Source organism: Neopsephotus bourkii, unplaced genomic scaffold (genome assembly GCF_033783945.1).
Source record: "Neopsephotus bourkii isolate Nb327-2 ecotype Australia unplaced genomic scaffold, CSIRO-AGI_Nbou_v1 NB_1139, whole genome shotgun sequence".
NCBI lineage: Eukaryota > Metazoa > Chordata > Aves > Psittaciformes > Psittacidae > Neopsephotus > Neopsephotus bourkii.
Genome location: NW_026901625.1, coordinates 3,123,853 through 3,135,861, shown reverse-complemented (window position 1 = coordinate 3,135,861; position 12,009 = coordinate 3,123,853). Strand labels below are relative to the sequence as shown.

The 12,009-nt window shown below is 42.5% G+C and overlaps 2 protein-coding genes and 1 long non-coding RNA gene across 3 annotated transcripts in view; 2 read left to right on the top strand and 1 right to left on the bottom strand.

The window, feature by feature from the left end:
- Positions 1-12,009, top strand: part of RHOC (ras homolog family member C) — a 415,761-nt gene that overhangs the window by 387,960 nt on the left and 15,792 nt on the right. The window lies entirely within an intron of this gene.
- On the bottom strand, positions 464-6,175 carry DDX20 (DEAD-box helicase 20). Its single transcript, XM_061363043.1, has 11 exons — positions 5,934-6,175; positions 5,765-5,859; positions 5,421-5,589; positions 5,007-5,121; positions 4,784-4,926; positions 4,255-4,393; positions 3,822-3,880; positions 3,044-3,126; positions 2,657-2,762; positions 2,473-2,574; positions 464-1,826 (listed from the first exon to the last, which is right to left on the bottom strand). The coding sequence occupies exons 1-11, from the start codon at positions 6,127-6,129 to the stop codon at positions 721-723; spliced, it is 2,313 nt and encodes a 770-aa protein (XP_061219027.1). The 5' UTR covers positions 6,130-6,175; the 3' UTR covers positions 464-720.
- LOC133217584 (uncharacterized) lies at positions 6,737-10,422 on the top strand. The gene is made up of 2 exons (XR_009726900.1): positions 6,737-6,890; positions 8,676-10,422. It is a non-coding gene; the product is annotated as an uncharacterized LOC133217584 (long non-coding RNA).

Sequence of the window (12,009 nt, the reverse complement as noted above, 5' to 3'; positions counted from 1 at the left end):
CAAGCCACAGGAAATGCCAATTAGTTTTAGTCCTGACAGGTAATTTCATTTCTAATTAAAGCTTTCCTGTAAGTGTAGCAAGCCTGATATTGCTGCACCCACAGGGACAGACCAATTATGACTGCTGCACGTTTTCTACGTAATTAAACCATCCTCTATTGCACTCTGTGCCATACACCCACCTAGACAAATGTTATTTACACAGTGTTAATTAAGCAGACTGAAATTAGCAATACAGACATTCAGATGAAGGTTTCACTCTGCCTCCTAAGTGGTACAGAATCAGTCGTTGGTGTTTAATAAGAAAACTATAGAAACTGAAATTATCTCCAGCTATAAACAGACCATATAGCCTTCACCATGAATTCGTCTTCACCTTAAAGTCACATGGAAAATAAGTCAAGCAAATAAAACTGGCACTCGTTTATATTTTCTCCTTACTGAAGTTTCTTAGGTGCAAGTGGCTGCCTTTTCTCTTCCTTGGTTTACTTTGCATTGTCAAGATTGCAACTGAACATCCAGCTCTTTCATTTCCTTTTATTAAAAACCTCATAACACTAGCACTGGAATGCATGGAAGACATTTACCTAGACAAAAGACAAGGTTTCTTCAAACTTAAAACACATCCATTTGTCAATGTACTTCTAGACCAGCAGTTGTTTCCACAGATAGTGTCCCCTCATTGTACCAACCAGCCACCCCAATGGCAGCGTGAACACATCAATCACTTTTCAGCAGTTCCTGAAAATAGGCTGCATTGGCATGATAGGCACTCATCCACCTGAACTGTCTGTAACTTTCTGTGTACTGAGACACTGCAGCATAGTAGTTTTGCCATGCCTGGTAATAAGATTTCCAGTATCTTTTGTAATCCCAATCCTCAGCAGGAGCACCGTCATCCCAAGAGCTGCAGGAGGAGTCATCTTCAGTTGTTCTTGTGCCTGAACTAGGGAAGTGATGATCACGGCTTTGCTTTTGTTTAGCATTTTGTTTCAGAACTTTCTTTTTCACTTGATTTTGCTTCGGGACTTGCGACAGCTTCCGAGGCCTCTCTGGTGTAGGGCAAAAACCTGCACGACCCTGACGCACTAGAGGAACAGCATTCGCACCCTTCTCCCGTGTATCTGAAAGATCTTCAAAGCCAGAGTTATCTTCCCTGCTAGTGGAAGCAGCTGTGGAACTGTAAGAATCATCACTGTCACCAGACACACTACCATTTGCTACCATCTCTGGGTAAGGTCCCACCTCTTTCCACTCTACATCACCATTTTTGGGGAGCTCACATTGTTCTCCAGGGCCTGAGTAGCTCCTTAAAATTTCTACCTCTCTATCTAATCCTTCTTTGATGAAATACTCATAGTCTTCAACAAACTCTGAGAAGCTCCAGGGATGGTTGGGTGTGTTTTTGAAAGAAGACAAGCATGGAATTCTGGGAAGATTTTTTTTTAAGGCCTCCTCATCTGCAGCCTGAGCATTATATTGTCCATCAGTTCTGGAGACGGTTTTGACTTGATTCCTTTGTTCTGTGCCACTACTTGAACTTTGGGGTTTTCTACTGCCACCTTTGTCTGTATTTGCAGAATTTGTGCACTTTATCTGCTTTTGCTTTGGAGCCTTTTTTGGCCTTTCTACAGAAAAATTATCACCTGGAAGGTTAGAGAAAGGCTGGCGCACCTCTGGAAAACTATTTCGGACAGGCTGCTGTGCTGGCTCCTCTGGTTTAAGACACCCAGTGTCAGAATTCACTGAAGCATCTGTATGTATGACAGGTTTGACTTCTACCTTCCCATCTTCAAACTGATCCATCATTCCAGGAGGTATGGGCTCTGCTCAAGAGAACAAGCAGGCACTCAGTTAATGCATCCTTCCCTCCAGAACTCAGATGAGCACCACAGTAAAGCAACACAAAACAGCAAATGTTAAGACACATTAAGTTAGAGCTAGAAACTGACCCGCCCTTCCATCCCTGCAAAAGCTCAAATAACTTTTTGGCTAAGAACTTTTCTTCATGGAAGGCATCAAGAAGTTGATCAAGACAAACAGCACTGCATTACTTGTCACCCACTTTTCATATCCTCCTTAAGCAGGTAAAAAACTAGAACTCATGCAAGGCAGCAAACGCTTCATTTCCAGCTGAACAGCTTCTGGCAAAGCAAGGGTAGCAAATCTGCTGTTTCAATCATTCCTTCCTTCTCCTATGGTATCTTACAGCCTCAGAAAGGCTTAATACTAGATTTCTGGCAACCCAAGTAGTTATGTAGTTGCTTAAGCAGCAGCTGGATGAGAGCTCCTCTCCCTGTCCACAGGCATGCACCAAGTTCATTTCCTAACCCTTCACCCAACTGCAGCAGTTACACAAGGAGTCGAGCACAGAGGATGAAAAACCTCTGTTAAAATTAATGTGGACTTGCCTGAAGCTCTGAGCAGCAGAAAACAACCAACAGAAATCCGCATTCATAGGACAGAACATACCTGGTAGAGGAAGAAGCTGAAGATTACACTTCTGAGCAATTTTCATCATCATGTTCTCTTCCTCTCCACGGCAGCAGTATGTTACAGATAAACCTAAAGTTCCTGTGATACAACAGAGTGCAGTTACCTATCCAGAGCCTGTGAAGCTGTAGTGCAAGCTCAAGAAACCCATCAGTGCTCTTACCAAAACGCCCAGCTCTGCCAATACGATGCATGTACGTTTCCCAGTCTAGAGGCACATCCAGGTTGACAACCAAATTCACCTTCTCAGCATCAATCCCACGAGATGTCTTGAGAAAATGAGGAAAGAAGGGGATGGCTAATTGAATATGCTGAACATAATGATCTTTATTTAAGTACAATGCATCCAGAAGTAACTGCTCATGTAATAACTTTCAGTTGTTAATAAAGCACCTACAATTTTCCAGCCAGTTTACAGTATTACACAGAAAATAAGCATATTTCATTGGACCATGAAAACTAGGGATCATTTTTTCTTACATCTTCAAATCTAATTCTCTGAAATAACTTCATCTGCAATACTCATGTATGCTATAAAGCACCAACTCACCAAGTCTGTGGAAATGAGAACTCTACAGTGGAACTGCTTTAATTTAGCCATAGCATCAAGTCGTTGATTTTGATTCATATTGCCTAGAAAGACAAAAACGAGAAGCAGATTACATTCTTCAGTTTCATACCCCTCAAATTCTGGAAAACATTGCTTTGTACAACTGTAAATGAAGTAAGAAATAAGGTTGAGAGAAATTTCCTCAAAAACCACTCCCAAATGAGTAGATAAGGAACAAAAACTTGAAAGTAAGAAAGTCCGTAACAAAAATGCTTTTGATTGCTTTTAAAGAGAAACCAATTATGTAGATATTCAACCCACTTGAACAACAAATGGCTTTACATGTCTTTTTACTTAAAAACATAAGCCATGGAAGGAAAACAACTGTTGAAGTAAAAATTCCAGGTGTCTAACAGACATTAGATGGCAACTATTAGCTTTTCACAGGGAAGTTAGTAATGGAACATATTTAGATTCAACACTGCACCTTAATGAAACACTCTTCAACCTGCAGATGCAAGTAAATTTTCTCCTTACAAATGAGTCAGCACACTCATCTGGATATCCATAAAAATGACTCAAACAACTTGAAAACAATAAAGTTTAATATTAATCAATTTTTACATTGATTAAGTCCTAAAGAGCTACGAAGATTCAAATGCTATTCTTAGTTATTTAACCAGAGGCCACGTAAACCAAGATTTAATCCTGACTTTCCTACTTTAGGTCACATTTATGCACAACTTTGATAGAATCTGAACATTTTGAATGGACTTACCCGAAATGCACTCAGCAGGAAAGCCTCTGGATGTCAGTATTTCAGCTAAATGTTGAGCCCTGACAAAATATACACAATGAAAATCAGAATCACAAAATCATAGAATGGTTTGGGGGTTGGAAGAGACCTTAATTGTAAATAAAACTGCAAAGCTAACCACCTCTGTTGTTGTGTCTTAACAATAGGCTACTCTTTACAGCCAAGGACACCCTACAGACGAAAAGGGACAAAAGGACATCACAATATATACATAAGGTATTCTCATGCTAAAGCATCCCTTTATTTTCAGCATTTCATATTGCAATTTCAAATCTGAAATTTGTATTAGGCTTTCAGACCATACAGAAGGTCTCTGTAAGTTTACCTATGACTGGACATTACAACCACTGCTTTCAAACATGCCTTTTTAAAGGTCTTATTTTAAGTTGATTACCTGCTGTGCAAGTTTGAGAAGACCAAGGCTTGATTAAATGGAATCTTGCTGAACAACTCCTGTAGGTGCTGGGTTTTTTCCTCAAAAGTTTTATGTGGAAGTGGATGGGAATTCACAATTTTGTAATACTGCTTCAGCCCTGAGCATAAAGCAAAACAACCTATCAGGTTAAGGGTTTCATAAAGAATATGTGCAGTGCTACTCTGCTGCCAACACATGTCACCACAGCTAAAACAACGACTTGAAATTTAAACAAGGATACACATGTGCCAAATAAATGACAGGACAGGTTTTTCTTAACACAATGAGATATTTTTTGAACTGATAGAAAAAAAAAAAACAGAAAACAACACTCATCCTTCATGCTTTAAATACATCAATACTAGAAATAAATACTTCATAAGCTTATCAACTCAACTGTGGAGGGAAACTGTGAAGAATCACAACATTTAAAGGAATGTATTTTGGTTTTAGTATATTCTTCTTAACCTATTGATAACAATATCACTATAAATGAACTCGTACTTACCAATGAGACTTGGATCAGCAGGGTTCAACCTCACAAATGTTGGCTCTCTCATGTACCTGGTCAAAGCATTAGCTAACGATTCAGGGTAAGTAGCTGAAACAGCAAGCACCTGTTTATTGGCCGGTAGTGAAGAGTAAATCCAACTGGAAGACAAAGAAACAGGAATAACTACCAAATATGGATCTAATCTACAGATAAACACATGAGAGAAATCTTTTCTTACTTGATTTGTTCCTGAAAGCTGCCTTCCTCTAGCAGCTTGTCTGCTTCATCGAGAATGAAAAGCCGGATACTGGCTGTATTCAAGTAGTCCAACTCTATGAGCTGTTTTATTCGGCCTCCATGTGAAGAAATAAGTAAAAAAATAAAGATAAGTAAAAAAGTAAAAGGAACTTCACAAATGTTAACTGAAAGGTTCTAATGTTGGTCTTTGCAATTTTTTTCAATTAATTTTAATAAGCCTAAATATATATATATATGGAATAATCTCTCCCTAAAAAAAAGCATGCTTCTGGTACTTAAACCTTTGAGACTATCCCCTATTACAACAATAACTTCAACCCAGATCTGAAAAGCACCAACTCCTGTACAGCCAACTCTCACGTGGCATCTGAAGTACAATGAAGCTCAATCATACCTGGGGAGCCAACTGCTATGTGGCACTTCTTTAGCCTGACTTTGTCCTGGTTCAAAGGAGTCCCTCCAATGAAGACATGGCATTCCAAGCCTTCCATTTTTATCCCTATGGTTGTGATTACAGCATGAATCTGCACAGCAATCTCTCGTGTAGGAGCCAAAATCAGAATCTGTAAGGGTCAAAGTACACGTGAAAGCTTCAGAATGGCTCCATAGCTTAAAGCTCTGCATCGAGCTGTGATGATTTCAAACACTACTGTCTCACAGGTGATAACACTGTTGTCCCAAAAGAGCGATTCCCCTTCACAAAGCAAAGCCCGCTCCCTCACCGGTACCATGGCTCACCTGCGTAGCAGTGCTCTCCAGCAGCACTGCATCCAAGGCGATGGTGGAGAACACGCAAGTTTTACCCGTGCCAGACTTAGCCTGCACGATGAGATCTGGAACGAACCACCACAGAGGTCACCGCAAGCCTCAGGGTACTCCCGGCCCCTCACCCGGCCCTCCCGCTCACCCAAGCCGCAGCGCCCCAGCGGGATGGCCTTCAGCTGGACCGGTGACGGCCTGTGGAACCCAGCCGCCTCCAGCCCCGCCAGCACCGGCTCCGACAGCAGCAACGACCCGAAGTCGGAGGGGCCGCCGGGCACCACGACATCGCGCGTTCGGAGCCGGCCCTCCACCTCCGCCGGCGCCTCTACGGGCGCCGCCATCTTGTGGGTGGTGAGCAACGAGCGGCGCGCGGTGCCTCAGACAAACCACCGCGCAGGCGCACTGGGCGAACCCCACATAGCCCCGCCCCGTACCGCCAGGGGGCGCCGGGGCCCCTGATTGGTTGCCGGGAGTGCGTGGGCTGCGTGAGGGGAGAATGGCCGGGGGGAGAGGAGGGGCTGTTTTTTTGTGTTATTTCTATCAATATTAACAGTTATTTTCTGATTATTCCTTATAAATGAGGCTGTGAGCCCACGCTGTGTGTCTCAATAGCGCTTACCTACATAGGAAGGATTAATAATGATGTTTATGAAGCTGTCCTTCAGATGGGTAAAGCTCTGCAGCTCACCAGCCTTCCTAACGCCACGAGGCCATTTCTGTTTCGGACAGCACAACATTAAGATGTTCATTTGTTTTATGAACAGCGTAGGGCAAAACCTCCGAGTGGAAATGATGGGAGATAGAGACCTTGCCGCAGGCTCCATGAGCAGGAGCTGTAACTGGAGCACAAACGTGCACTGAAGCAGAGCTTGGGGCATGGCAGAGGGTGGATGAGTCCCAGGCAGGGGGAATGGAGGCCTGGAGCACAGGAGGGGATGGTCAGGAGAGTAGAACAGGCAAAGGGAAAAAGGGCATCAAAAGCTGGGTCTGCAAAAGGTACCAAGTTGGTACCAAGCAAGAGTGGGGCCTGCAGGATGAACAGTTTCAGCTTGGAGAGATTACCTCTGCCAGGTAGGGACAAGACCTATGCCTCAGAGCAGAGGTAACAGGATAGCAGTCTGCAAGCATTCTGCTCATTCCAATTCTTGTTTAATTTTTAAGTGGATATTATCATTGATCCTCAAGGGGAAGCGAATCTCTGACATGAGCTAATGATCTCTGGATGCATCTGGGAAAGGAGACAGGCACAGACACCTGGACATAGCAAACATTTGATTAAATAGAGCCTCTCGTAACCCTTTTAAATTGATGTGATTTAAACAGACAATGAGAAGCAGCCAGGAGTGGCTATTCCCATGGGGAAAGGGCAGTGAAGAGGTGATGAAACAGCCCAAAACAGCCATTGCAATCAACTGCTTCCCCTCTCTTATTTTTCCCACCTATTCCTTTTCTCCCCTGAGGAAAGGACACTGCACACATGGTGCAGGGCAGCCGAGGTGATTTGGAGACAGACATTATTGCCTGTGATGTGTTGGTAATGAGACGTTCAGACCCATCTCCCTAATTCATAAAGATGCTGCTGTTTCTAGGGATTTGCTTGATTTTCCATGGGATGCTGGAGGGGTGGATTCCAAACCACCTCAATGTCTGTATGCCGAGAAACCCTTCAACACCACGACTGGCAGATTTATTGTCCATCTCCCTTTGCTTTTGGCTCTTACTCATGGGGCTGTGTCGGATTTAGGGCAGGCTCCTGCAGCTGTATCAGTTCACCTAATGAAAGGTTTTGTTCTTCCCTTAACCCTTACAAGGAAGATCTTAACTCAATTTAAACTCGCTGTGTGTTGTGTACTCTGCCATGAGTCAGTGTATAAATAGCAATCCTCAGGCCTCATTTTACCTCATTGACTCTCAAGTACTGAAGTCAAAGTGTCGAGGTTCACATGTCAGCCCAGCCAAGAGGAATTTGCAGTTTTGCCATGACACTGCTTTGCTTTTGCTTGCAGTAAGATCCAAAGGAAATATTCATGCTCAAATCAGCCCTTGACAATTAACCTGAATACTCTGCAGGCAGAGTAGGTCCTGGGAAGGATTTAGGTTAGTGAAAGAAGTAGGCAAGACCTCCTTCTGAGCTGTGATAGAAAATAACTGGTTCTTATGAAGGGATATAAAGTCTCTAGTTTGGGGTCATAAACCAACCTCTACTTTTTGGAATTAAAAGAAAACATGCCAAGGAAAACTCTTGCTCCCATATCTACTGAGTGTGTATTTCATCCCCCCACGACAGGGCTCAACACTTTTTTGTCCCTTGACCAGTACTTAGTACCAGTACTAAGTAGTCACCGCGGATTTATCCATCTCCTCTTTCTGTGGAACTTACTCTTCATTCACACCAGTTAAACTTGTAACTCTGACAGACTGGGATAAACTGCTCATGGAGAATTTGTATTGGCTTCTAGTATATATGTACTGTGTATGTATTTTAAGAATACATTCATTGTAGATCTGAACATTGCTACCTGTCTTGTCTTACTCCTTTAGCTTCAAAGGATTTGTCTTTCATATCTGCCAGGAGGTGGAATTATTCAGAGCATTTCTTGGTTTACATCATATTTCTAGGATATTTTTGAAGTGAGATAATCTCATCCTCCTCTCCCAGATGTGTTCAGATTAAGACCAGGAACTTTCTCTGTTCTCTGCAGCACGTGTGAGTCACTCTTTGGAGTGTGGTATGTGCTTGTGTTTACACTGCCATGGAAACTCTGTTTGTCCTCTGTACAGTAAAGCACATTACAGTGAAAGGGCCATTGATATTAGCATAGACAGTGATTTCATATTCACCACCAAAAATTGACTCCAAGCACACTGCTCATTTATTTTTCCTTAGAAAAAAAAGCAAAAAGCTGGATGGCAAGTTACCAATGAGTGGCAAGTCTTCTTTGTTGCTTCAATAATTGGCAAAGCCTTGGATTTGTTCCAGCAAGCCTGGTGCATGGAGTTGTTATAAATGATGATGATGATGAAGGGGTCTTACATCTATCTAAGGCTCATGTCCGTGCCCTGCTGCTGAATGAATTTACTTCCTTGTCAGGCACATCCTTCAGAAGGATTCAGAAGAACTCCACAAATTTCAGATGAAATCTAAAGTATGGAGGGGGGTCACCACAGCTGCTTGGGCAGATGCAGCTTCAGATAAAGAGAAAGCAGACATCAGCAATTTGGGGGAGCTATTTCAGGTATACCAGTAAGAAGTGCCAAGTAGTTTGGCCCTGTTGTTTTCCTCCAGATAAATATCAGTTCATTTGAATCTGAGATATGCTTTTATACCAAGGTTTCCTCAGTGATCTTTCAGCTCATATGAACAGGATCTAGGTCACCAAAATGCAGCCAGCCGAGATGTAATCCAGTAGTTCTTTAACACAAGACAGCACAGCAAAGGCACAAGGAGGTTACTCCTGGCCCTCCAGTGCAAGCAGAGGAATGTCAAGAGCTGGAATTTGGCTGGAGCAGAGTTAAAAGTTTTTGCTTTCAGGATGGGGGCATATTGAGTTAAGGGAATGTCAGGAAGTTTAAGGCCACAAGTCAGTGACTGCAGACACTAAATGAGGCTTAATGGAAGAAATGGTTACATTCTCAGGGGCAATTTATCTCTTCATATACAAATATAAAGCCAGAATTAAAGTTTTGATGTTCATACCTATGGATGTAAGCTGAATGTTTATGCCCCAGTGGATTTAAATAAAGATGAATGTGATTTGGGTCATGCTGCAGCCTAAGTGGGAAGAAATTGCAAAAGGTTTGCCTTCAGTATGCAAGATAGTAAAAAACAAAAGAAAATTCAGCAATAACCATGCTTGTTAGTTCAGCAAAGAACAGTCACGTGAAAGCCCTGAGAAAGGGGATCAATGAACTGAAAGACAACAAATGAGCTAAGCCTTCAGCTGCAAAGGGATGGATGTTTCCTCAGTTGGGAAGGAATGAGGCAGTTCATGTCAGTGAAATACAGTGGAAGGCGTATTCTATTTTTGCCCAAAGATCTCAGTTTTCATTTTATCCTAAAATAAGCCATGTAGCTTTCTGCTTGAGGGTGTTTGACTCTCAGCTCTGTACTTTCTTGGAGACCTGATTTTCCACTGCACTGCACCATCTGCTCGTGGTTTACATCACGGCAGAGCGGAAGGAGTGCAGGGCCTGGCATGAAGTGCTGATGGTGCTTTGAACCAGTGGTCTAGCAGAAGAGCAAAATGTTGCTTAGCAGGGAAATCCTACAGGAAAACTGTTTCATATCTTCCTCTCCTCTTGCAAGTTCCCAGGAATTTGGAGCACAGGAATATCCTGGTCTTTCCTTTATTCAGTGCTCATGAACTCCTTTATCAGCCTTGTGGGACACGAGCAGCCCTGGAGGCTGAAAAATGGATCAAAAAGATGACCTTAAACATAAGCCAAACGGAGGCTAAAAACTCTTTCCCTGTTCATCTGCCAGCAAATCACACAGTTCAGTGACTTGCAAGTGTTACAGGAGCTTTCTGGAACACAGCATCTGCCAATTGCCACCGATGTGCAATTGGCCTCCTAAATGCTGGATGTGCTTGACAATATAATATTGTTTAACTTTGATTTGATGCCTCAAATAACCACGTGTCTCTTTTGTGTCTCTTTCGTATTGGAATATCAAAAGCGCTGTGAAAAGCATCAGTTAAAACAAATTCAAGAATGATATAATTTAAAAGAAGCCCTATGGTGGTGTAAAGAAAAGGCTGGGGAGAGCATCCTGTGCCAGGGATAATCCCTGGTCTGGTTTCATGCAGTTTTTCAAGATGCCAGGGCCGTAGTGCTTTGTCTAGACACGGTAACCCCAAGAGAACAGAAGTAATTCCCTCTTGATGCCCTAACAAATGTAAAAGGATACCTAAAAATACTGTTCTTCAAAGCTGGCTTGGATAAATTAAGCTCACAGTCAGTTTTCAGCTCAAACCAGCTGAACCAAGGTCCATGAATTACAAATATGAAGAGAAAATGCCACTGTGTACTAGTTTTGGTGCTACACCACAGGGAGGAAGTATATGTATTGCTTTACAAAACAGAGACAACACACCAAATTATAACCTCCTGGTACCAGAACCAGAAAAGAAATAAAGGTCTCCAGCCACTCAAGCAACACAGAATTCTGTACCCTGAGATTGTGGCTTGTCCTGAAAGTGGATCCTTGCCTGGAGTGCAGATATAAAGAAGGGAAGTTGGGTCCTTCCCTGTGTGTCAGTGATGGGAAGAGGCAGGCGTTTTGCAAGTGTTCTCCCCATGGTGCCATCTCTTTGATTTTTTACCACTGACTGGCTGCTCCAACCTGCCATATGATACTTGACATGCTTGGGTAGGCTTGGGACATGCATAGCCCGACCCTGGGCCGTGGGGAGCAACCAGCTGGCCAACAGCTCCAGCCAGGCTTCAAGAGAAAAACCATAGCTGGGTTAGTTGGTTTGGACTTTAAGGGGGACTCAAGACTGGCAAACATCCCACTAGCATCACAGCATAAACACTGGAAGGGATTAACTTATTCATAGGGTCATTTCTCTTATACATTAATTAATTTAGTGCCCCACATTGTACAGATCCTTGAGGAAAGATGTGGTTTTCATGCTTCCTAAATAGCTAGGAAAGGGACACCCTGAAATGAGGCAGGAAATTTTGACCAGTAATAAAATATATGCTGGAAAGATCAAAAAATGTCAACTCTGGGATGTTTCCCTAACAGCCGTGAAAGGGCACATCACAAATTTCTTGTTTAAACTGGATTTTGACACAAAGGTCAGCTTTCAAGGCTGATTTCCACAAATAAACACAATCCTATTACTGACTATAAGAAATGTTTTCCTTCCAAAAATAAAGACCTGGAAAGGCAAAGATTTTAGCCAGTCTTTGTCAAGACTCAAATATATGGGGGAAAAGCAAGGAATTAGGTTTTCCACCCCAGTTTTGAAAACACAAAGTAGCATTTCTCATCCTACCAAGATCTTGAGCATTGCAGAATGATTTGGACAAACCTGGCTAACCCGTGACAGGGGACTCAGCAATTATCATCTAAACAACACATTTTTGCATATAAGCTGAGAATAACACAAGTGTGAATATACATATATATATATAGGAGCATCACTGAAAAAATCCAAACCCTTTCAGATTCAATGCAAAGTCTGACAGAAAAGTGCTTGTGTTTTCTTCCT

Excerpts from the sequence above, each read along its gene's own strand:
- DDX20 (XM_061363043.1), bottom strand. The coding sequence starts at position 6,129 with ATGGCGGCGCCCGTAGAGGCGCCGGCGGAGGTGGAGGGCCGGCTCCGA. Across the intron at positions 2,575-2,656 it reads TGGCAGAGCTGGGCGTTTTG|GAACTTTAGGTTTATCTGTA; the intron begins GTAAGAGCACTG and ends GTTGTATCACAG. Across the intron at positions 1,827-2,472 it reads TCAGCTTCTTCCTCTACCAG|AGCCCATACCTCCTGGAATG; the intron begins GTATGTTCTGTC and ends TCTCTTGAGCAG.